General features: G+C 49.4%; 2 pseudogenes and 4 gene segments (V, D, J or C); all 6 read right to left on the bottom strand.

Annotated features, from left to right (window-relative positions):
• Window positions 1-862: 862 nt before the first annotated feature.
• Window positions 863-1,630, bottom strand: LOC130539210 (T cell receptor alpha variable 38-2/delta variable 8-like). The segment is given in 2 exon segments: window positions 863-1,253; window positions 1,385-1,630. Coding segments are annotated over 2 exon segments (549 nt in total).
• A 107-nt stretch (window positions 1,631-1,737) lies between these two features.
• Window positions 1,738-2,380, bottom strand: LOC130539212 (T cell receptor alpha variable 38-2/delta variable 8-like; annotated as a pseudogene).
• An 85-nt stretch (window positions 2,381-2,465) lies between these two features.
• LOC130539211 (T cell receptor alpha variable 38-2/delta variable 8-like) lies at window positions 2,466-3,253 on the bottom strand. The segment is given in 2 exon segments: window positions 2,466-2,828; window positions 2,960-3,253. Coding segments are annotated over 2 exon segments (549 nt in total).
• A 60-nt stretch (window positions 3,254-3,313) lies between these two features.
• On the bottom strand, window positions 3,314-3,982 carry LOC130539214 (T cell receptor alpha variable 38-1-like; the record flags this gene model as incomplete). The annotated part of the segment is given in 2 exon segments: window positions 3,314-3,618; window positions 3,701-3,982. Coding segments are annotated over 2 exon segments (351 nt in total), but the record flags the coding sequence as incomplete, so codon positions are not given.
• A 3,732-nt stretch (window positions 3,983-7,714) lies between these two features.
• Window positions 7,715-8,522, bottom strand: LOC130539213 (T cell receptor alpha variable 38-2/delta variable 8-like). The segment is given in 2 exon segments: window positions 7,715-8,254; window positions 8,386-8,522. Coding segments are annotated over 2 exon segments (384 nt in total).
• A 9,790-nt stretch (window positions 8,523-18,312) lies between these two features.
• LOC130538995 (uncharacterized) lies at window positions 18,313-23,007 on the bottom strand (annotated as a pseudogene).
• Window positions 23,008-23,892: the final 885 nt, after the last annotated feature.

The following is a 23,892-nucleotide window of genomic DNA, read 5'->3' as shown; positions in this document are numbered from 1 at the left end:
TATACAGTATATGTATGTCTTATTTTATTTATCTTATTCTAGTGTTGTCTTCTCTATGTTAATTGTTGCAGCGTCACGCCGAGACAAATTCCTACCTTGTGAATACTGTGTATTACATGAACAATGGCAAAAAATCTGATTCTGATTCTGATTCTGATTCTGATTCTGAATCTGATTCTGATCTGCCTTTTCCCTGTTGCTGCAGGTCAGCACACTGGCAGCAGCTTCTTGTAGCAGCTGGACTCTCCAAGTTTTGGGAGTTTTTCCATCTCAACAGGAGAGATTTTAGATGTCTGATGAGATGATTCATGTCAAAGAATGGTGAAAATGTGAGGACCGAGATTTCAGCCCTGTGGTGCCCCAGAAGAACTCACAACCTGAGGAAACACACATGAATTCTTTTCTTATTGCCAGAAAAAGAGCTGAAGAAGTGAGGACAGGCTCATCTTCATCATGAAGTCTTCACGTTGGTGCCTCCGTGGAAGCTAATGGAGCTACAGGAAATGACTGGTTCTCTGGTGTCTCATTCATGCATCAATAGTTCTACCACCAACCTTGTTTTGTCTTAACATCATTGCTCTTTCTTCTCTGATTTTAGTTGTTCATCTTTGTCAATATTGGGGATTGTTTTCACTCCTCTTCTTCACCACAATTGGAGACAATATAATTTCTTTACTGCATTAACTTGGTTTTTATACTTTGCGTGAAAAAAGCCATTAAACATTTATAATGAAAGAGAATCAACATAGTTCCTCTTCCTGTCTTGGAGGCCTCTTCATCTTGCTCCAGGTTTGATTTCTCTCATCATTTTTAAAGATGAAGAAAACTTTGTCATCACATCTCCTGACAGGAAGAGACGCTGTGTGTCGCCCTCTAGCGGCCGCTGCTCAGTGTGGCCTTACTGTGGAGGTTTTAGTGCGCACTTCTGCTGCTTCCTGTCACTGTGGGCCTCAGAGCACAGTAGTACACTGCAGAGTCTGACAGCTGAAGCTCCTGGATCTTCAGAGGAGCTGATTTCATGGTGGGGTTCAGTGTGGAGGAAAATCTCTCCTTAAACTCATCTTCTGTTTTCCCCTCATCACCTTTGAACCTCCTCAGGATGAACTGGGGTCTGCTGGTCCCATCCTGTTTGTACCAGAACAAGTTCGGGGACGAGCCGGTGGTCTGAAAAGTACAGTCCAGTGTAACAGTGTCTCCTTCAGCAGCAACAACATCTTCTGGTGGCTGCATCACTTTGTCTTCTCCTCGACACTCTGATGAAAGAAGAAATGCAGGAATCACTCAAGATGATCCACTGAGTGGCTCAAAGAGTTTCCACATCTGACGCACACAGTTCTGGCCTCTAATGTGAGGCAGTGGCAGCGTGTGGTTGTCTGGTACCTACCAAAGCAAAGAGCAGCCAGAAGAATCCACAGCCAAGGTTCCATCTCTGCAAGAAGCTCCAAAGCAGCAGGAGAAACTGTCTGATGTTCAACATTCGGTGGTGGCCTTGTTCTCTTCTGGCAGCTCTTTCTGCTCTCAGCATGGTTAGACACAGAGGAGCACACCTCCTCCTGGGTCATGTGGCCCTCTAGTGTAAAAGAGTCTCTCATCAGGTCTCAAGATGAAGAAAACTTTGTCATCACATCTCCTGACAGGAAGAGACGCTGTGTGTCGCCCTCTAGCGCCGCTGCTCAGTGTGGCCTTACTGTGGAGGTTTTAGTGCGCACTTCTGCTGCTTCCTGTCACTGTGGGCCTCAGAGCACAGTAGTACACTGCAGAGTCTGACAGCTGAAGCTCCTGGATCTTCAGAGGAGCTGATTTCATGGTGGGTTTCAGTGTGGAGGAAAATCTCTCCTTAAACTCATCTTCTGTTTTCCCCTTATCACCTTTGACCCTGCTCAGGATGAACTGGGGTCTGCTGGTCCCATCCTGTTTGTACCAGAACAAGTTCGGGGACAAGCCGGTGGTCTGAAAAGTACAGTCCAGTGTAACAGTGTCTCCTTCAGCAGCACAACATCATCTTCTGGTGGCTGCATCACTTTGTCTTCTCCTCGACACTCTGATGAAGAAGAACATGCAGGAATCACTCAAGATGATCCACTGAGTGGCTCAAAGAGTTTCCACATCTGACGCACACAGTTCTGGCCTCTAATGTGAGGCAGTGGCAGCGTGTGGTTGTCTGGTACCTACCAAAGCAAAGAGCAGCCAGAAGAATCCACAGCCAAGGTTCCATCTCTGCAAGAAGCTCCAAAGCAGCAGGAGAAACTGTCTGATGTTCAACATTCGGTGGTGGCCTTGTTCTCTTCTGGCAGCTCTTTCTGCTCTCAGCATGGTTAGACACAGAGGAGCACACCTCCTCCTGGGTCATGTGGCCCTCTAGTGTAAAAGAGTCTCTCATCAGGTCTCAAGATGAAGAAAACTTTGTCATCACATCTCCTGACAGGAAGAGACGCTGTGTGTCGCCCTCTAGCGGCCGCTGCTCAGTGTGGCCTTACTGTGGAGGTTTTAGTGCGCACTTCTGCTGCTTCCTGTCACTGTGGGCCTCAGAGCACAGTAGTACACTGCAGAGTCTGACAGCTGAAGCTCCTGGATCTTCAGAGGAACTGATTTCATGGTGGGGTTCAGTGTGGAGGAAAATCTCTCCTTAAACTCATCTTCTGTTTTCCCCTCATCACCTTTCAACCTCCTCAGGATGAACTGGGGTCTGCTGGTCCCATCCTGTTTGTACCAGAACAAATATGGGGACGAGCCGGTGGTCTGAAAAGTACAGTCCAGTGTAACAGTGTCTCCTTCAGCAGCAACAACATCTTCTGGTGGCTGCATCACTTTGTCTTCTCCTCGACACTCTGATGAAGAAGAACATGCAGGAATCACTCAAGATGATCCACTGAGTGGCTCAAAGAGTTTCCACATCTGACACACACAGTTCTGGCCTCTAATGTGAGGCAGTGGCAGCGTGTGGTTGTCTGGTACCTACCAAAGCAAAGAGCAGCCAGAAGAATCCACAGCCAAGGTTCCATCTCTGCAAGAAGCTCCAAAGCAGCAGGAGAAACTGTCTGATGTTCAACATTCGGTGGTGGCCTTGTTCTCTTCTGGCAGCTCTTTCTGCTCTCAGCATGGTTAGACACAGAGGAGCACACCTCCTCCTGGGTCATGTGGCCCTCTAGTGTAAAAGAGTCTCTCATCAGGTCTCAAGATGAAGAAAACTTTGTCATCACATCTCCTGACAGGAAGAGACGCTGTGTGTCGCCCTCTAGCGGCCGCTGCTCAGTGTGGCCTTACTGTGGAGGTTTTAGTGCGCACTTCTGCTGCTTCCTGTCACTGTGGGCCTCAGAGCACAGTAGTACCCTGCAGAGTCTGACGGCTGAAGCTCCTGGATCTTCAGAGGAGCTGATTTCATGGGGGAGTTCAGTGTGGAGGAAAATCTCTCCTTAAACTCATCTTCTGTTTTCCCCTCATCACCTTTGAACCTCCTCAGGATGAACTGGGGTCTGCTGGTCCCATCCTGTTTGTACCAGAAGATGTAATCACTTGTGGCTGTGCTGGTGTAGTGACAGTCCAGTGTGACTGTCTGGTCTTCTGCTGCCATCTCCTCTGCTTTTGGTTGCAGCACAGTGTCTTTTTGGGTTCTGCACTCTGGAAAACAGACAGCATGAAGGTGCTCTCAGGGAATCGTACTCACATCCCTCTGGTGTGACAGACAGAGTTGTGTTCATACCAGCCCACAGAGTTGCCATCCACAGTGAGACGAACAGAGGAGTCATGTTGAGGAACGGTGAGCTCCAGCCACAATGAAGAGCTCTGTGATGTCTCCGTGTAGTCTTCTTCAGACCTCAGACGGGTTTGAGAAGGAGGAGCCTGACCAGAGGAACTGAGCTCCATCACAAGCTTCTACTGACAGCTTCACATCCTCCAACTCACTCATTATTTCTACTGTCTCTAGATGGAGACCTCGACTGTAAAAACAAGGACTACCTGAGAGTTACCAGCACAGGAGCATCAAAACATCACAACCAACACAGATGAAATCCCTTTCCTGATCTGATTCAGAAGGTCTGTTTGCATCTCACAGCTGTGGTGCCAGATGAGGGTTCCCTCTACCTGAGGGTTAGGGAGACGGTGGTCGACAGGTCCTGGAGGCCTATGGATCCTGGAGGAGTACAAGTCCTGGAGGTCTAAATATCCTGGAGGCCTAACGGGACTGGAGGAGTACCGGTCCTGGATGGCTACAGGTCCTGGAGGTCTACGGGTCCTGGAGGCCTATGGGTCCTGGAGGAGTACAAGTCCAGGAGGTCTACAGGTCCTGGAGGTCTACAGGTCCTGGAGGCCTATGGGTCCTGGAGGAGCACTGGTCCTGGATGGCTACGGGTCCTGGAGGCCTACGGATCCTGGTTGAGTAAAGGTCCTGGAGTTCTTCAGGTCCTGGAGGTCTACAGGTCCTGGAGGTCTTCAGGTCTCGGAGGTCAAAGAGTCCTGCAGGTGTACAGGTTCAATAACTAAAAGGAATGAGCAGAAGCTGATTGATTATTTTTTCTTTACGTTTTAAAAAAAAGTGAATTTAATGGATTCCTCCGTGAACCATCACCTTATCGTGGTGGAGGAGTTTGCGTACCCTAATGAGCCTGGGAGCTATGCTGTCAGGGGCGGCTTGCCCCTGGTAGGGTCTCCCAAGGCAGATTGGTCCTAGGTGAAGGGTCAGACAAAGAATGGTTATGAAGACCCATCATGGTACATCCAAAACGGAAGCCGTGTACCCGGCTCGGAGGGTTACCGGGGCCCTGACCTGGAGCCAGGCCTGGGGTTGGGGCTCGATGGCGAGCGCTTGGTGGTCGGTTCTACGTCCATGGGGCCCGGCCGGGCCCAGCCTGAGCTACCTACGTGGATACTCCTGTCTCCAGTGGACCCACCACCCGCAGGACAAGCATGAAGGGTCCGGTGCAGTGTGGATTGGGCGGTAGACCAAGGCGGAGGCCTTGGCGGTCCGATCCTCGGTTATGGAAATTGGCTTTTGAAACATGGAACATCACCTCTCTGGCTTGGAAAGAGCTGGAGCTTGTGGGGGAGGTTGAGCGCTACCGACTAGATATGGACGGTCTCACCTCCACACATAGCGTCGGCTCAGGAACCCAAGTCCTTGAGGGGGGTTGGACACTCTTCTACTTGCTGAGTTGCTCAGGGTGAGAGATGGAGAGCGGGGGTGGGCTTTTTCCTTGCCCCCAGACTCTCTAGTTTGACGTTGGGGTTCTCGCAGTTGAGCGAAAGGGTTGCTTCCCTGCGCCTTCGGGTCGGGGAACGGGTTCTGACTGTTGTTTGTGCGTATGCACCAAACAATAGTTCAGAGTACCCGCCCTTTTTGGAGGATCTAGGACGGACGCTGGGCGCTTAACTGATCTGTCATGGTGAAGAAGGAGCTGAGCCGGAAGGCAAAGCTCTCGATTTACCAGTCGATCTACGTTCCAGTCCTCACCTATGGCCATCAACGTTGGGTGATGACCGAAAGAACGAGATCGCGGATACAAGCGGCTGAAATGAGTTTCCTCCCCAGGGAGGCCGGGCTCAGCCTTAGAGATCGGGTGAGAAGCTCAGACATCCGGGAGGGGCTCGGAGTAGAACCGCTGCTTCTCCACATCGAGAGGAGTCAGTTGGGGTCAGCTTGGGCATCTGGCTAGGATGCCTTCCGGACGCCTCCCTTTAGAGGTGTTCCGGACATGTCCCACTGGGAGGCGGCCTCGTGGCCGGCCCAGGACTAAGTGGAGAGATTACATCTCTCACCTGGCTTGGGAGCGGTTGGGGGTTCCCCCAGAAGAGCTGATGGAAGTGGCCGGGGAGAGGGCTGTCTGGGCTCCCTCCTGAAGCTGCTGCCCCCGCGATCCGGATCCGGATAAGTGGCAGAAAACGAAACGAAACAAAATTTAATGGAATCAATAATAAAGAATGATACAATTTTGTGTTTTTTGAAATGAATCTAATAATTCGGATCTTTCAATCAAATCAAATCTGAGTCATCATCGTTCTCTTTACATTTTTCAAGTTTTATTAACATTACCAGAGAAGAGACACTTCCAACTCATCACTACATCGTCCCATAATTTGACACCCAAAAGTCAGACACATCCATGTTCAACATTTGTTCCTCCATTAAAAAGAAATCATTTTTATTCATCGTTTCCGTTCGGTGCTTTCTAGTTGTGGCTTCCAACTCATTTTACGATCAATAACCTTTCCTAGAAACTAGAAACTTTCTGTCTTAAACTTGCTCAATTTCAACTTCATTCAGGTTCAGCTTAACGTGACAATTTTCCAAACACCACCAAAGCCCAGAAACGTTATTTTTATTTAGCGATAACTTATTGAGATCAAACCATGTTTTGAACGCCATCACGTCTCTTTGCCCTGGATTCAATCCCTGTTTCACATCATACCCAGAACAACTTGGCTTTGAATCATCTGCAAACACAACAACCAACTGCCAACCCACCAACACCCTCCCAACCTATTTTATGGCACTTGTTCTTACAGATGCAGATCTTCTGTCAGTGCCAAGGAACCTCTGACCTCTGGATGACCTCTGTTCCACCTGTGCACCATAAGGAATCACTGTTATGCTGTTGGACTACTCTCTGCTTGATGATCTCCCATGAGCCACCAGAGACCAGCAGGTCTCTGTCTCTGCAGGAACCCGGGCAGATGTGGTGAGGAAATGTTGGAAGACAGGTGGTTGTCATGGCATTGTTGACGCCCCCCTTCAACTCTGTCACCACTGTCCAATAAGAAATACACACAAACTGCCCTGGAGAGTTTCACACTCTCAAGATTCACCCAAACCACCATTTTCCTTGTAGATCCAAAATCCATCTGAAAACACACAGCTGAAAGTTGACAAATGTGAAGCAGCTTTATAACGGCATAAAAGACTGAAATATTTTTGGATCAAACTGAAAGAATTTTATTTATGGTCCTTTTAGTGCTTTCAGATGTCTAAAATGTGAGCGGAACCTGCGTGAGGGTTCAGGTCCCACCAAACCAGCGTGGTGGTGGTGGATTGTGGGTCTGAAGCACGGTTCAGGTGGCTGCTCGCTGATGTGGAATTGTTGGCTGATCATGTGATCAGCACCTGTAACCAGTGTCTGATAAGGAACAGTGAACTTGTCTGTGATTGGTCAGATAGCTCTTGTCAGGTTTTTGTACAGCGTCTTCGTCTCTTTGTGTCTCCGTGGAACTCAAGAGCGCAGTAGTACACAGCCGAGTCTGCCAGCGTCACATCTGTAATGGTCAGTTCACTTTCTTGTTGCCCTGTGTTGCATCTGTATCTCTTATCAGGGATGTTTTCCTCGCCTGTGTAGCCTCTTGCTCCTTTCCAGAGAATAAACTGGGGTGCCTCATAGTCAGACTGGTGTTTGTACCAGTACAGACTAACATAAGAATCTGAAGTCTCATAGTTACATCTGAGCGTTACATCTTCTCCTTCTCTGCTGCTGATTCCATTTTTCATCCCTGGAACAGGGGAAATTTTCTGCCCCCATGTTGTTTCTGGAAAACACAGAAGACATGATGTCCGTCTGACGGTATGTTGGAAGAGCCACCGATATACGGAGCAATCTGGACAAAACACCTACCAAAGCAAAGAGCAGCCAGAAGAATCCACAGCCAAGGTTCCATCTCTGCAAGAAGCTCCAAAGCTGCAGGAGAAACTGTCTGATGTTCAGCATTCGGTGGTGGCCTTGTTCTCTTCTGGCAGCTCTTTCTGCTCTCACCATGGTTAGACACAGAGGAGCACACCTCCTCCTGGGTCATGTGGCCCTCTAGTGTAAACGAGTCTCTCATCAGTTCTCAAGATGAAGAAAACTTTGTCATCACATCTCCTGACAGGAAGAGACGCTGTGTGTCGCCCTCTAGCGGCCGCTGCTCAGTGTGGCATTACTGTGGAGGTTTTAGTGCGCACTTCTGCTGCTTCCTGTCACTGTGGGCCTCAGAGCACAGTAGTACACTGCAGAGTCTGACAGCTGAAGCTCCTGGATCTTCAGAGGAGCTGATTTCATGGTGGGGTTCAGTGTGGAGGAAAATCTCTCCTTAAACTCATCTTCTGTTTTCCCCTCATCACCTTTGAACCTCCTCAGGATGAACTGGGGTCTGCTGGTCCCATCCTGTTTGTACCAGAACAAGTTCGGGTTTGTGTAGGAGGTCTGAAAAGTACAGTCCAGTGTAACAGTGTCTCCTTCAGCAGCAACAACATCTTCTGGTGGCTGCATCACTTTGTCTTCTCCTCGACACTCTGATGAAGAAGAACATGCAGGAATCACTCAAGATGATCCACTGAGTGGCTCAAAGAGTTTCCACATCTGACACACACAGTTCTGGCCTATAATGTGAGGCAGTGGCAGCGTGTGGTTGTCTGGTACCTACCAAAGCAAAGAGCAGCCAGAAGAATCCACAGCCAAGGTTCCATCTCTGCAAGAAGCTCCAAAGCAGCAGGAGAAACTGTCTGATGTTCAACATTCGGTGGTGGCCTTGTTCTCTTCTGGCAGCTCTTTCTGCTCTCAGCATGGTTAGACACAGAGGAGCACACCTCCTCCTGGGTCATGTGGCCCTCTGGTGTAAACGAGTCTCTCATCAGTTCTCAACTTTGTCATCACATCTCCTGACAGGAAGAGACGCTGTGTGTCGCCCTCTAGCGGCCGCTGCTCAGTGTGGCCTTACTGTGGAGGTTTTAGTGCGCACTTCTGCTGCTTCCTGTCACTGTGGGCCTCAGAGCACAGTAGTACACTGCAGAGTCTGACAGCTGAAGCTTCTGGATCTTCAGAGGAGCTGATTTCATGGTGGGGTTCAGTGTGGAGGAAAATCTCTCCTTAAACTCATCTTCTGTTTTCCCCTCATCACCTTTGAACCTGCTCAGGATGAACTGGGGTCTGCCGGTCCCATCCTGTTTGTACCAGAAGATGTTGACCTCTGTGGCTGTGCTGGTGTAGTGACAGTCCAGTGTGACTGTCTGGTCTTCTGCTGCCATCTCCTCTGCTTTTGGTTGCAGCACAGTGTCTTTTTGGGTTCTGCACTCTGGAAAACAGACAGCATGAAGGTGCTCTCAGGGAATCGTACTCACATCCCTCTGGTGTGACAGACAGAGTTGTGTTCATACCAGCCCACAGAGTTGCCATCCACAGTGAGACGAACAGAGGAGTCATGTTGAGGAACGGTGAGCTCCAGCCACAATGAAGAGCTCTGTGATGTCTCCGTGTAGTCTTCTTCAGACCTCAGACGGGTTTGAGAAGGAGGAGCCTGACCAGAGGAACTGAGCTCCATCACAAGCTTCTACTGACAGCTTCACATCCTCCAACTCACTCATTATTTCTACTGTCTCTAGATGGAGACCTCGACTGTACAAACAAGGACTACCTGAGCGTTACCAGCACAGGAGCATCAAAACGTCACAACGAAACACAGATGAAATCCCTTTCCTGATCTGATTCAGAAGGTCTGTTTGCATCTCACAGCTCTGGTGCCTGTGAGGAAGCAGCTGGTGGCGCTCTTCAGAACAGAGGAGCTCAGCAGGAAGAAGCACAGCTGTAGAACCAGAGCATTGAGGACTACAAGTGGAGCAAGGGGGAGTAGATGGAAGAAACCTGTCCCACAGATCATCAACAGGAGGCCTGGAGGCCCCAACGGCAGCAACAGTGACCAGTGTGGTGTGTTTTGAAGACGCGTGGCTGCCCTCGGACTGCCTGCACCACAGTGTGTCCTTGCCAAGCTTCAGGACAGAGATGTTCTGAGGGTGAGAAGGCAGGAGGGCCTCGGCCAACATGTGAATAAAGGAAGCTTCATTTGTGGACACGGCACATCTGCTGCACGCCTGAGCTTCAGCCTTTAGCCTTGCTCATGTGCTGCCATTGAACCAGAATCACAACCAGAACCAACTTCATTGCCAGGTAAGGTTGCACACACAAGAACTCTGTCTTGGGCTTTTGGTGCTTTGCATGGATTAAGAAATAGAATAATTCTAAGAACAAACCTGAGATAAATATGACCAGAGGACTGTTTCTGGAGTGCACGTGTGCAGCCTTAACGTGCAACAATCAGAAGAGTGGCTGTTGAGTCACTCCCAGTTATTCACTGAGTGTAGGTACCATCGTCCAGAGGTTCCTAACCAACGCCTGTTAACACATGTGAGTAGAACATGAAGCACCAGATGAGGGATCCCTCTCCCTGGGGGTTAGGGAAACTGTGGTCTACAGGTCCTGGAGGCCTACGGGTCCTGGAGGTGTACAGGTCCTGGAGGAGTACAAGTCCTGGAGGTCTACAGGTCCTGGAGGCCTACGGGTCCTGGAGGTGTACAGGTCCTGAGGAGTACAAGTCCTGGAGGTCTACAGGTCCTGGAGGCCTAAGGGTCCTGGAGGAGTACAGGTCCTGGAGGTCTACTTATCCTGGAAGTCTACGGGTCCTGGAGGCCTACGGATCCTGGAGGAGTACAGGTCCTGGAGTTCTACAGGTCCTGGAGGTCTTCAGGTCTCGGAGGTCAAAGAGTCCGGCAGGTGTACAGGTTCAATAACTAAAAGGAATGAGCAGAAGGTGATTGATTATTTTTTCTTTACGTTTTAAAAAAAAAGTGAATTGAAAGGACTCCTCTGAACCATCACCTTATCATGGTGGAGGAGTTTGCGTACCCGAATGAGCCTGGGAGCTATGCTGTCCGGGGCAGTTTGCCCCTGGTAGGGTCTCCCAAGGCAGATTGGTCCTAGGTGAAGGGTCAGACAAAAAATGGTTCATAAGACCCATCATGGTACATCCAAAAGGGAAGCAGCGTACCCGGCCCGGAGGGTTACCGGGCCCCACCCTGGAGCCAGGCCTGGGGCTGGGGCTCAATGGTGAGCGCCTGGTGGCCGGGCCTACGTCCATGGGGCCCGGCTGGGCCCAGCCCGAACCAGCTACGTGGATACTCCTGTCTCCAGTGGACCCACCACCCGCAGGATGAGCATGAAGGGTCCGGTGCAGTGTGGATTGGGCGGTAGACCAAGGCGGAGGCCTTGGCGGTCCGATCCTCGGTGATGGAAATTGGCTTTTGGAACATGCAACGTCACCTCTCTGGCTTGGAACGAGCTGGAGCTTGTGGGGGAGGTTGAGCACTACCGACTAGATATGGTCGGTCTCACCTCCACACAGTGTCGGCTCAGGAACCCAAGTCCTTGAGGGGGGTTGGACACTTTTCTATGCTGGAGTTGCTCAGGGTGAGAGATGGAGAGCGGGGGTGGGCTTTTTCCTTGCCCCCAGACTCTCTAGTTCGACGTTGGGGTTCTCGCGGTCGAGCGAAAGGGTTGCTTCCCTGCGCCTTCGGGTCGAGGAACGGGTTCTGACAGTTGTTTGTGCGTATGCACCAAACAATAGTTCAGAGAACCTGCCCTCTTTTGGAGGATCTAGGACGGACGCTGGGCCCCAGGTGGAGGAGTTCAAGTATCTCGGGATCTTATTCACGAGTGAGGGTGGGATGGAACGGGAGATTGACAGGCGGATCGGAGCGGCGTCAGCAGTGATGCGGGCGCTTAACCAATCCGTCGTGGTGAAGAAGGAGCTGAGCCGGAAGGCAAAGCTCTCGATTTACCGGTCGATCTACGTCCCAGTCCTCACCTATGGCCATCAACGCTGGGTGATGACCGAAAGAACGAGATTGCAGATACAAGCGGCTGAAATGAGTTTCCTCCCCAGGGTGGCCGGGCTCAGCCTTAGAGATAGGGTGAGAAGCTCGGACATCCGGGAGGGGCTTGGAGTAGAACCGCTGCTTCTCCACATCGAGAAGAGTCAGTTGGGGTCAGCTTGGGCATCTGGCTAGGATGCCTTCCGGACGCCTCCCTTTAGAGGTGTTCCGGACATGTCTCACTGGGAGGCGGCCTCGTGGCCGGCCCAGGACTAAGTGGAGAGATTACATCTCTCACCTGGCTTCGGAGCGGCTGGGGGTTCCCCCAGAGGAGCTGATGGAAGTGGCCGGGGAGAGGGCTGTCTGGGCACCCTCCTGAAGCTGCTGCCCCCGCGATCCGGATCCGGATAAGTGGCAGAAAACGAAATGAAAACACAAACTGCCCTGGAGAGTTTCACACTCTCAAGATTCACCCAAACCACCATTTTCCTTGTAGATCCAAAATCCATCTGAAAACACACAGCTGAAAGTCGACAAATGTGAAGCAGCTTTATAACGGCATAAAAGACTGAAATATTTTTGGATCAAACTGAAAGAATTTTATTTATGGTCCTTTTAGTGCTTTCAGATGTCTAAAATGTGAGCGGAACCTGCGTGAGGGTTCAGGTCCCACCAAACCAGCGTGGTGGTGGTGGATTGTGGGTCTGAAGCACGGTTCAGGTGGCTGCTCGCTGATGTGGAATTGTTGGCTGATCATGTGATCAGCACCTGTAACCAGTGTCTGATAAGGAACAGTGAACTTGTCTGTGATCGGTCAGATAGCTCTTGTCAGGTTTTTGTACAGCGTCTTCGTCTCTTTGTGTCTCCGTGGAACTCAAGAGCGCAGTAGTACACAGCCGAGTCTGCCAGCGTCACATCTGTAATGGTCAGTTCACTTTCTTGTTGCCCTGTGTTGCATCTGTATCTCTTATCAGGGATGTTTTCCTCGCCTGTGTAGCTTCTTGCTCCTTTCCAGAGAATAAACTGGGGTGCCTCATAGTCAGACTGGTGTTTGTACCAGTACAGAAGAACATCAGAACTTGAAGTCTCATAGTTACATCTGAGCGTTACATCTTCTCCTTCTCTGCTGCTGATTCCATTTTTCATCCCTGGAACAGGGGAAATTTTCTGCCCCCATGTTGTTTCTGGAAAACACAGAAGACATGATGTCCGTCTGACGGTATGTTGGAAGAGCCACCGATATACGGAGCAATCTGGACAAAACACCTACCAAAGCAAAGAGCAGCCAGAAGAATCCACAGCCAAGGTTCCATCTCTGCAAGAAGCTCCAAAGCAGCAGGAGAAACTGTCTGATGTTCAACATTCGGTGGTGGCCTTGTTCTCTTCTGGCAGCTCTTTCTGCTCTCAGCATGGTTAGACACAGAGGAGCACACCTCCTCCTGGGTCATGTGGCCCTCTGGTGTGACGAAGGCTTCCAGGAGCTGGGTGCTGTGTTGTTGTAGACAGGTTGTGGGTTTCCTGTCACTCTGGGCCTCACAGCACAGTCGTACACAGCAGAATCTGGAACTGCAGCAGAGGACACCTGCAGATCCACTCGGTCTCTGGACTCGTTGGAGGAGAACTTTGGCCGTGATCTTAGAGTTGCTGCAGGTCAGCACACTGGCAGCAGCTTCTTGTAGCAGCTGGACTCTCCAAGTTTTGGGAGTTTTTCCATCTCAACAGGAGAGATTTTAGATGTCTGATGAGATGATTCATGTCAAAGAATGGTGAAAATGTGAGGACCGAGATTTCAGCCCTGTGGTGCCCCAGAAGAACTCACAACCTGAGGAAACAACACATGAATTCTTTTCTTATTGCCAGAAAAAGAGCTGAAGAAGTGAGGACGACTCATCTTCATCATGAAGTCTTCACGTTGGTGCCTCCGTGGAAGCTAATGGAGCTACAGGAAATGACTGGTTCTCTGGTGTCTCATTCATGCATCAATAGTTCTACCACCAACCTTGTTTTGTCTTAACATCATTGCTCTTTCTTCTCTGATTTTAGTTGTTCATCTTTGTCAATATTGGGGATTGTTTTCACTCCTCTTCTTCACCACAATTGGAGACAATATAATTAACTTTACTGCATTAACTTGGTTTTTATTATTTGCGTGAAAAAAGCCATTAAACATTTATAATGAAAGAGAATCAACATAGTTCCTCTTCCTGTCTTGGAGGCCTCTTCATCTTTGCTCCAGGTTTGATTTCTCTCATCATTTTTAAAGATGAAGAAAACTTTGTCATCACATCTCCTGACAGGAAGAGACGCTGTGTTCGCCCTCTAGCGGCCGCTGCTCAGTGTGGCCTTACTGTGGAGGTTTTAGTGCGCACTTCTGCTGCTTCCTGTCACTGTGGGCCTCAGAGCACAGTTAGTACACTGCAGAGTCTGACAGCTGAAGCTCCTGGATCTTCAGAGGAACTGATTTCATGGTGGGGTTCAGTGTGGAGGAAAATCTCTCCTTAAACTCATCTTCTGTTTTCCCCCATCACATCTTTCAACCTCCTCAGGATGAACTGGGGTCCGCTGGTCCCATCCTGTTTGTACCAGAACAAATATGGGGATGTGTCGGTGGTCTGAAAAGTACAGTCCAGTGTAACAGTGTCTCCTTCAGCACAACAACATCTTCTGGTGGCTGCATCACTTTGTCTTCTCCTCTACACTCTGATGAAGAAGAACATGCAGGAATCACTCAAGATGATCCACTGAGTGGCTCAGAGAGTTTCCACATCTGACGCACACAGTTCTGGCCTCTAATGTGAGGCAGTGGCAGCGTGTGGTTGTCTGGTACCTACCAAAGCAAAGAGCAGCCAGAAGAATCCACAGCCAAGGTTCCATCTCTGCAAGAAGCTCCAAAGCAGCAGGAGAAACTGTCTGATGTTCAACATTCGGTGGTGGCCTTGTTTCTTCCTGCAGCTCTTTCTGCTCTCAGCATGGTTAGACACAGAGGAGCACCCTCCTCCTGGGTCATGTGGCCCTCTAGTGTGACGAAGACTTCCAGGAGCTGGGTGCTGTGTTGTTGTAGACAGGTTGTGGGTTTCCTGTCACTCTGGGCCTCACAGCACAGTCGTACACAGCAGAATCTGGAACTGCAGCAGAGGACACCTGCAGATCCACTCGGTCTCTGGACTCGTTGGAGGAGAACTTTGGCCGTGATCTTAGAGCCTCTGACCATGTGATAAGGTTACCTACTGAGATATACAGGAGGAACTCTGGTGCTTCTCCTGGATATGGTGATACCAGAAGAAATGATCAGGGCCAGATGCTTGATTGGAGTATTTGTAGGACAGAGTCAAGATTCAAGATTCAAGATTCAAGATTCAAGATTCAAGATGTACTTTTTTCATCCCCGTAGGGAAATTGAATTGTAGCAGCCTAACATGGAGGAATATAACTGTAGTCTCGGTTTTGTATTTACAAAGTATAGAAATAGAATAAATAAAATACAAATAAGATTAGAATGTTATAGCATTATGAGCATATATACAGCATATATTATTAGCATATATATAATATAATATATACATATTATAGGCATATATATATATAAGTATCAAATAAAATAGAATTAAAATGACAACATAAACCTTAAACAGTTGTTGTTATTGGCTGGGTTAGGATGAGTTATACAGTCTGATGGTGGACGGCAGGAAGGACTTCCTGTAGCGTTCCTTAGAGCAGCGAGGCTGCAGGAGTCTGCTGCTGGAGCTGCTCCTCAGTTTGTCCACTGTGTTATGGAGGGGGGGGGGATTGTCCATGATTGTCCACAGTTTCAACACCATCCTGTCCCCCTCACCACTCGTCCACGTTTGCAAGTCTACAGCCAACAACAGACCTGCCTTTTTAATGAGTTTGTGGAGTCTGTTAGCATCCTTAGCTTAGCCTGCTCCCCAGCACACTACAGCACAGAAGATGGTGCTAGCCATGACAGGCTGGTAGAACATGGGAGCATCCTGCTGCAGACACTGAAGGACCTGAGTCTCCTGAGGAACTAGAGGCTGCTCATGGCCTTCTGGTAGACAGCGTCGGTGGTTTGTGGACCTCAGACGGCGTCTTTGAAACTGAGCACTTCTGTCTGGACTGCAGTCAGTTGTTCTCCACTGACTCCTACAGGAGAGTTTGATCCGTTCCCATGGTGCCAAGAGGAACGAGCAGAGCGACAGTTGCTGCTGACTAATCATCCATACCTGTTAGAACGCTGAGCAACATCAGACAGAGAGCAGCGTAGAGCAGAGGCAGCATGGTGAACTAAGGAACCTGTGCTCTGTGCTGGATCCAGCTCTGCTCAATGTTGCCCTTCTTCTCTCCTCTCCAGCTCAGTTACAAGTGAGCTCCTCCCTCAGTCTCTCCAGCTCCTCTCTCATCTGCCTTTTCCCTGTTGCTGCAGGTCAGCACACTGGCAGCAGCTTCTTGTAGCAGCTGGACTCTCCAAGTTTTGGGAGTTTTTCCATCTCAACAGGAGAGATTTTAGATGTCTGATGAGATGATTCATGTCAAAGAATGGTGAAAATGTGAGGACCGAGATTTCAGCCCTGTGGTGCCCCAGAAGAACTCACAACCTGAGGAAACAACACATGAATTCTTTTCTTATTGCCAGAAAAAAAGCTGAAGAAGTGAGGACAGGCTCATCTTCATCATGAAGTCTTCACGTTGGTGCCTCCGTGGAAGCTAATGGAGCTACAGGAAATGACTGGTTCTCTGGTGTCTCATTCATGCATCATAGTTCTCTACCACCAACCTTGTTTTGTCTTAACATCATTGCTCTTTCTTCTCTGATTTTAGTCGTTCATCTTTGTCAATATTGGGGATTGTTTTCACTCCTCTTCTTCACCACAATTGAGACAATATAATTTCTTTACTGCATTAACTTGGTTTTTATACTTTGCGTGAAAAAAGCCATTAAACATTTATAATGAAAGAGAATCAACATAGTTCCTCTTCCTGTCTTGGAGGCCTCTTCATCTGTGCTCCAGGTTTGATTTCTCTCATCATTTTTAAAGATGAAGAAAACTTTGTCATCACATCTCCTGACAGGAAGAGACGCTGTGTGTCGCCCTCTAGCGGCCGCTGCTCAGTGTGGCCTTCCTTACTGTGGAGGTTTTAGTGCGCACTTCTGCTGCTTCCTGTCACTGTGGGCCTCAGAGCACAGTAGTACACTGCAGAGTCTGACAGCTGAAGCTCCTGGATCTTCAGAGGAGCTGACTTCTTATTGATTAAAGCAGAAATTCTCTGTGGATCTGAAGGTTTCTGCTTGGCCTGAAGAAGCAATTTAGGAAATTTGTTGTTTTCCTGTTTGTACCAGAACAAATATGGTAATGTGCTGGAGGTCTGAAAAGTACAGTCCAGTGTAACAGTGTCTCCTTCAGCAGCAACAACATCTTCTGGTGGCTGCATCACTTTGTCTTCTCCTCGACACTCTGATGAAAAAAAACATGAAGGAATCACTCAAGATGATCCACTGAGTGGCTCAAAGAGTTTCCACATCTGACACACACAGTTCTGGCCTCTAATGTGAGGCAGTGGCAGCGTGTGGTTGTCTGGTACCTACCAAAGCAAAGAGCAGCCAGAAGAATCCACAGCCAAGGTTCCATCTCTGCAAGAAGCTCCAAAGCGAGCGAGAAACCTGTCTGATGTTCAACATTCGGTTTGGCCTTGTTCTCTTCTGGCAGCTCTTTCTGCTCTCAGCATGGTTAGACACAGAGGAGCACACCTCCTCCTGGGTCATGTGGCCCTCCACTGTAAAAGAGTCTCTCATCAGGTCTCAAGATGAAGAAAACTTTGTCATCACATCTCCTGACAGGAAGAGACGCTGTGTGTGTGTCGCCCTCTAGCGCCGCTGCTCAGTGTGGCCTTACTGTGGAGGTTTTAGTGCGCCTCTCTGCTGCCCTGTCACTGTGGGCCTCAGAGCACAGTATACACTGCAGAGTCTGACAGCTGAAGCTCCTGGATCTTCAGAGGAGCTGATTTCATGGTGGGGTTCAGTGTGGAGGAAAATCTCTCCTTAAACTCATCTTCTGTTTTCCCCTTATCACCTTTGACCCTGCTCAGGATGAACTGGGGGCTGCTGGTCCCATCCTGTTTGTACCAGAACAAATACAGGTTTGTGTCGGTGGTCTGAAAAGTACAGTCCAGTGTAACAGTGTCCTTCAGCAGCAACAACATCTTCTGGTGGCTGCATCACTTTGTCTTCTCCTCGACACTCTGATGAAGAAGAACATGCAGGAATCACTCAAGATGATCCACTGAGTGGCTCAAAGAGTTTCCACATCTGACACACACAGTTCTGGCCTCTAATGTGAGGCAGTGGCAGCGTGTGGTTGTCTGGTACCTACCAAAGCAAAGAGCAGCCAGAAGAATCCACAGCCAAGGTTCCATCTCTGCAAGAAGCTCCAAAGCAGCAGGAGAAACTGTCTGATGTTCAGCATTCGGTGGTGGCCTTGTTCTCTTCTAGCAGCTCTTCTGCTCTCAGCATGGTTAGACACAGAGGAGCACACCTCCTCCTGGGTCATGTGGCCCTCTAGTGTAAAAGAGTCTCTCATCAGTTCTCAACTTTGCCATCACATCTCCTGACAGGAAGAGACGCTGTGTGTCGCCCTCTAGCGGCCGCTGCTCAGTGTGGCCTTACTGTGGAGGTTTTAGTGCGCACTTCTGCTGCTTCCTGTCACTGTGGGCCTCAGAGCACAGTAGTACACTGCAGAGTCTGACAGCTGAAGCTCTGGATCTTCAGAGGAGCTGATTTCATGGTGGGGTTCAGTGTGGAGGAAAATCTCTCCTTAAACTCATCTTCTGTTTTCCCCTTATCACCTTTGACCCTGCTCAGGATGAACTGGGGTCTGCTGGTCCCATCCTGTTTGTACCAGAAGATGTTGACCTCTGTGGCTGTGCTGGTGTAGTGACAGTCCAGTGTGACTGTCTGGTCTTCTGCTGCCATCTCCTCTGCTTTTGGTTGCAGCACAGTGTCTTTTTGGGTTCTGCACTCTGGAAAACAGACAGCATGAAGGTGCTCTCAGGGAATCGTACTCACATCCCTCTGGTGGGACAGACAGAGTTGTGTTCATACCAGCCCACAGAGTTGCCATCCACAGTGAGACGAACAGAGGAGTCATGTTGAGGAACGGTGAGCTCCAGCCACAATGAAGAGCTCTGTGATGTCTCCGTGTAGTCTTCTTCAGACCTCAGACGGGTTTGAGAAGGAGGAGCCTGACCAGAGGAACTGAGCTCCAGCACAAGCTTCTACTGACAGCTTCACATCCTCCAACTCACTCATTATTTCTACTGTCTCTAGATGGAGACGTCGACTGTAAAAACAAGGACTACCTGAGAGTTACCAGCACAGGAGCATCAAAACGTCACAACCAAACACAGATGAAATCCCTTTCCTGATCTGATTCAGAAGGTCTGTTTGCATCTCACAGCTCTGGTGCCAGATGAGGGTTCCCTCTACCTGGGGGTTAGGGAGACGGTGGTCTACAGGTCCTGGAGGCGAGCGCTTGGTGGTTGGTTCTATGTCCATGGGGCCCGGCCGGGCCCAGCCTGAACTACCTACGTGGATACTCCTGTCTCCAGTGGACCCACCACCCGCAGGACAAGCATGAAGGGTCCGGTGCGTGCAGTGTGGATTGGGCGGTGGACCAAGGCGGAGGTCGAGGATTTTGAAACATGGAACATAACTCTCTGGCTTGGAAAGAGCGAGCTTGTGGGGGAGGTTGAGCGCTACTGACTAGATATGGTCGGCCTCACCTCCACACATAGCGTCGGTTCAGGAACCCAAGTCCTTTAGGGGGGTTGGACACTCTTCTACGCTTGAGTTGCTCAGGGTGAGAGATGGAGAGCGGGGGTGGGCTTTTTCCTTGCCCCCAGACTCTCTAGTTCGACGTTGGGGTTCTTGCAGTTGAGCGAAAGGGTTGCGTACCTGCGCCTTTGGATCGGGGAACAGGTTCTGACAGTTGTTTGTGCGTATGCACCAAACAATAGTTCAGAGAGTACCCGCCCTTTTTGGAGGATCTAGGACGGACGCTGGGCGCTTAACCGATCTGTCATGGTGAAGAAGGAGCTGAGCCGGAAGGCAAAGCTCTCGATTTACCGGTCGATCTACGTTCCAGTCCTCACCTATGGCCATCAATGTTGGGTTATGACTGAAAGAACGAGATTGCGGATACAAGCGGCTGAAATGAGTTTCCTCCCCAGGGAGGCCGGGCTCAGCCTAAGAGATAGGGTGAGAAGCTCGGACATCCGGGAGGAGCTCGGAGTAGAACCGCTGCTTCTCCACATTGAGAGGAGTCAGTTGGGGTCAGCTCGGCATCTGGCTAGGATGCCTTCCAGACGCCTCCCTTTAGAGGTGTTCCGGACATGTCCCACTGGAGGCGGCCTCGTGGCCGGCCCAGGACTAAGTGGAGAGATTACATCTCTCACCTGGCTTGGAGCGGTTGGGGGTTCCCCTGGAGGAGCTGATGGAAGTGGCCGGGGAGAGGGCTGTCTGGGCACCCTCCTGAAGCTGCTGCCCCCGCGACCCGGATCCAGATAAGCGGGAGAAAACGAAATGAAACGAAATTTAATGGAATCAATAATACAGAATGATACAATTTTGTGTTTTTTTCAAATGAATCTAATAATTCAGATCTTTCAATCAAATCAAATCTGAGTCATCATCGTTCTCTTTACATTTTTAAAGTTTTATTCAACATTACCAGAGAAAGAGACATTTCCAACTCATCACTAAATCGTCCCATAATTTGACACCCAAAAGTCAGACACATCCGTGTTCAACATTTGTTCCTCCATTACACGTCTTAAAAGAAATCATTTTTATTCATCATTCCGTTCGGTGCTTTCTAGTTGTGGCTTCCAACTCATTTTACGATCAATAACCTTTCCTAGAAACTAGAAACTTTCTGTCTTAAACTTGCTCAATTTCAACTTCATTCAGGTTCAGCTTAACGTGACAATTTTCCAAACACCACCAAAGCCCAGAAACGTTTTTTATTTAGCGATAACTTAATGAGATCAAACCATGTTTTGAACGCCATCACGTCTCTTTGCCCTGGATTCAATCCCTGTTTCACATCATACCCAGAACAACTTGGCTTTGAATCATCTGCAAACACAACAAACCAACTGCCAACCCACCAACACCCTCCCAACCTAATTTATGGCACTTCTTCTTACAGATGCAGATCTTCTGTCACTGCCAAGGAACCTCTGACCTCTGGATGACCTCTGTTCCACCTGTGCTCCATAAGGAATCACTGTTATGCTGTTGGACTACTCTCTGCTTGATGATCTCCCATGAGCCACCAGAGACCAGCAGGTCTCTGTCTCTGCAGGAACCCGGGCAGATGTGGTGAGGAAATGTTGGAAGACAGGTGGTTGTCGTAGCACTGTTGACGCCCCCCTTCAACTCTGTCACCACCGTCCAATAAGAAATACACACAAACTGCCCTACCAACACGTATCCTCAAGGTGGAACAGAGTCGGATGACCAGGAGGTGGACCATCCAATTTCCAGAGCGGAAGTTGCCGAGGTAGTGAAACAGCTGCCCGGCGGAGGAGCTCTGGGAGCGGATGAGATCCACCCGGGGTATCTTAAGGCTCTGGATGTTGTAGGGCTGTCCTGGTTGACACGCCTCTGCAACATTACGTGGACATCAGGGGCAGTGCCTTGGACTGGCAGACCGGGGTGGTGGTCCCTATTTTTAAGAGTGGGGACCAGAGGGTGTGTTCCAACTATAGGGGGATCACACTCCACAGCCTCCCTTGGAAAGTCTATGCCAGGGAGCTGGAAAAGAGGATTAGATCGATAGTCGAACCTCTGATCGAGGAGGAACAATGCGGGTTTCGTCACGGTCGTGGATCCACGGATCACCTCTTTACCCTTGCTGGGGTGCTTGAGGGGAGTTGGGAGTTTGCCAACCAGTCCACATGTGCTTTGTGGACTTGGAAAAGGCCTATGACCAGGTCCCCAGGAGCATCCTGTGGGGGGTGCTCCGGGAGTATGGGTTGGAAGGTCCCTTGATAAGGGCCGTCCAGTCCCTGTACCAAAGGAGCAGGAGCTTGGTCCGGATAGCCGGTTGTAAGTCGGACTCGTTCCAGTGAGGGTTGGACTCCGCCAGGGCTGCCCTTTGTCACCGGTTCTGTTCATAACTTTTATGGACAGAATTTCTAGGCGCAGCCATCATGGTGAAGAAGGAGCTGAGCCGGAAGGCAAAGCTCTCGATTTACCGGTCGATCTACATCCCACCCAATCCTCACCTATGGCCATCAACGCTGGGTGATGACCGAAAGAACGAGATCGCGGATACAATGAAATGAGTTTCCTCCCCAGGGAAGCCGGGCTCAGCCATAGAGATAGGGTGAGAAGCGGCTGGGGGTTCCCCCGGAGGAGCTGATGGAAGTGGCCGGGGAAAGGGCTGTCTGGGCACCCTCCTGAAGCTGCTGCCCCCGCGATCCGGATCCGGATAAGTGGCAGAAAACGAAATGAAAACACAAAACTGCCTGGAGAGTTTCACACTCTCAAGATTCACCCAAACCACCATTTTCCTTGTAGATCCAAAATCCATCTGAAAACACACAGCTGAAAGTTGACAAATGTGAAGCAGCTTTATAACGGCATAAAAGACTGAAATATTTTTGGATCAAACTGAAAGAATTTTTTATGGTCCTTTTAGTGCTTTCAGATGTCTAAAATGTGAGGCGGAACCTGCGTGAGGGTTCAGGTCCCACCAAACCAGCGTGGTGGTGGTGGATTGTGGGTCTGAAGCACGGTTCAGGTGGCTGCTCACTGATGTGGAATTGTTGGCTGATCATGTGATCAGCACCTGTAACCAGTGTCTGATAAGAACAGGAACTTGTCTGTGAATGATAGCGGTCAGATAGCTCTGTCAGGTTTTTGTACAGCGTCTGTTCTCTTGTGTCTCCGTGTGGCCTCATGAGGACGGAAGTAGTAGTACACAGCCGAGTCTGCCAGCATCACATCTGTAATGGTCAGTTCACTTTCTTGTTGCCCTGTGTTGCATCTGTATCTCTTATCAGGGATGTTTTCTGGCCCTGTGTAGCTTCTTGCTCCTTTCCAGAGAATAAACTGGGGTGCCTCATAGTCAGACTGGTGTTTGTACCAGTACAGATAAACATAAGAATCTGAAGTCTCATAGTTACATCTGAGCGTTACATCTTCTCCTTCTCTGCTGCTGATTCCATTTTCATCCCTGGAACAGGGGAAATTTTCTGCCCCCATGTTGTTTCTGGAAAAAACACAGAAGACATGATGTCCGTCTGACGGTATGTTGGAAGAGCCACAGATATACAGAGCAATCTGGACAAACACACCTACCAAAGCAAAGAGCAGCCAGAAGAATCCACAGCCAAGGTTCCATCTCTGCAAGAAGCTCCAAAGCTGCAGGAGAAACTGTCTGATGTTCAACATTCGGTGGTGGCCTTGTTCTCTTCTGGCAGCTCTTTCTGCTCTCAGCATGGTTAGACACAGAGGAGCACACCTCCTCCTGGGTCATGTGGCCCTCTAGTGTGACGAAGGCTTCCAGGAGCTGGGTGCTGTGTGTTGTAGACAGGTTGTGGGTTTCCTGTCACTCTGGGCCTCACAGCACAGTCGTACACAGCAGAATCTGGAACTGCAGCAGAGGACACCTGCAGATCCACTCGGTCTCTGGACTCGTTGGAGGAGAACTTTGGCCGTGATCTTAGAGTTGCTGCAGGTCAGCACACTGGCAGCAGCTTCTTGTAGCAGCTGGACTCTCCAAGTTTTGGGAGTTTTTCCATCTCAACAGGAGAGATTTTAGATGTCTGATGAGATGATTCATGTCAAAGAATGGTGAAAATGTGAGGACCGAGATTTCAGCCCTGTGGTGCCCCAGAAAACTCACAGCCTGCGGAAACAACACATGAATTCTTTTCTTATTGCCAGAAAAAAAGCTGAAGAAGTGAGGACAGGCTCATCTTCATCATGAAGTCTTCACGTTGGTGCCTCCGTGGAAGCTAATGGAGCTACAGGAAATGACTGGTTCTCTGGTGTCTCATTCATGCATCAATAGTTTCTACACCAACCTTGTTTTGTCTTAACATCATTGCTCTTCTCTGATTTTAGTTATTCATCTTTGTCAATATTGGGGATTGTTTTCACTCCTCTTCTTCACCACAATTGGAGACAATATAATTTTTTACGCATTAACTTGGTTTTATATACTTTGTGTGAAAAAAGCCTTAAATATTTATGATGAAAGAGAATCAACATAGTTCCTCTTCCT

The sequence above is a fragment of the Takifugu flavidus genome, chromosome 15 (assembly GCF_003711565.1).
Source record: "Takifugu flavidus isolate HTHZ2018 chromosome 15, ASM371156v2, whole genome shotgun sequence".
Classification (NCBI taxonomy): Eukaryota; Metazoa; Chordata; class Actinopteri; order Tetraodontiformes; family Tetraodontidae; genus Takifugu; species Takifugu flavidus.
Note: the sequence above shows the minus strand (reverse complement) of the source record. Positions and strands in the feature narration are given on the sequence as shown.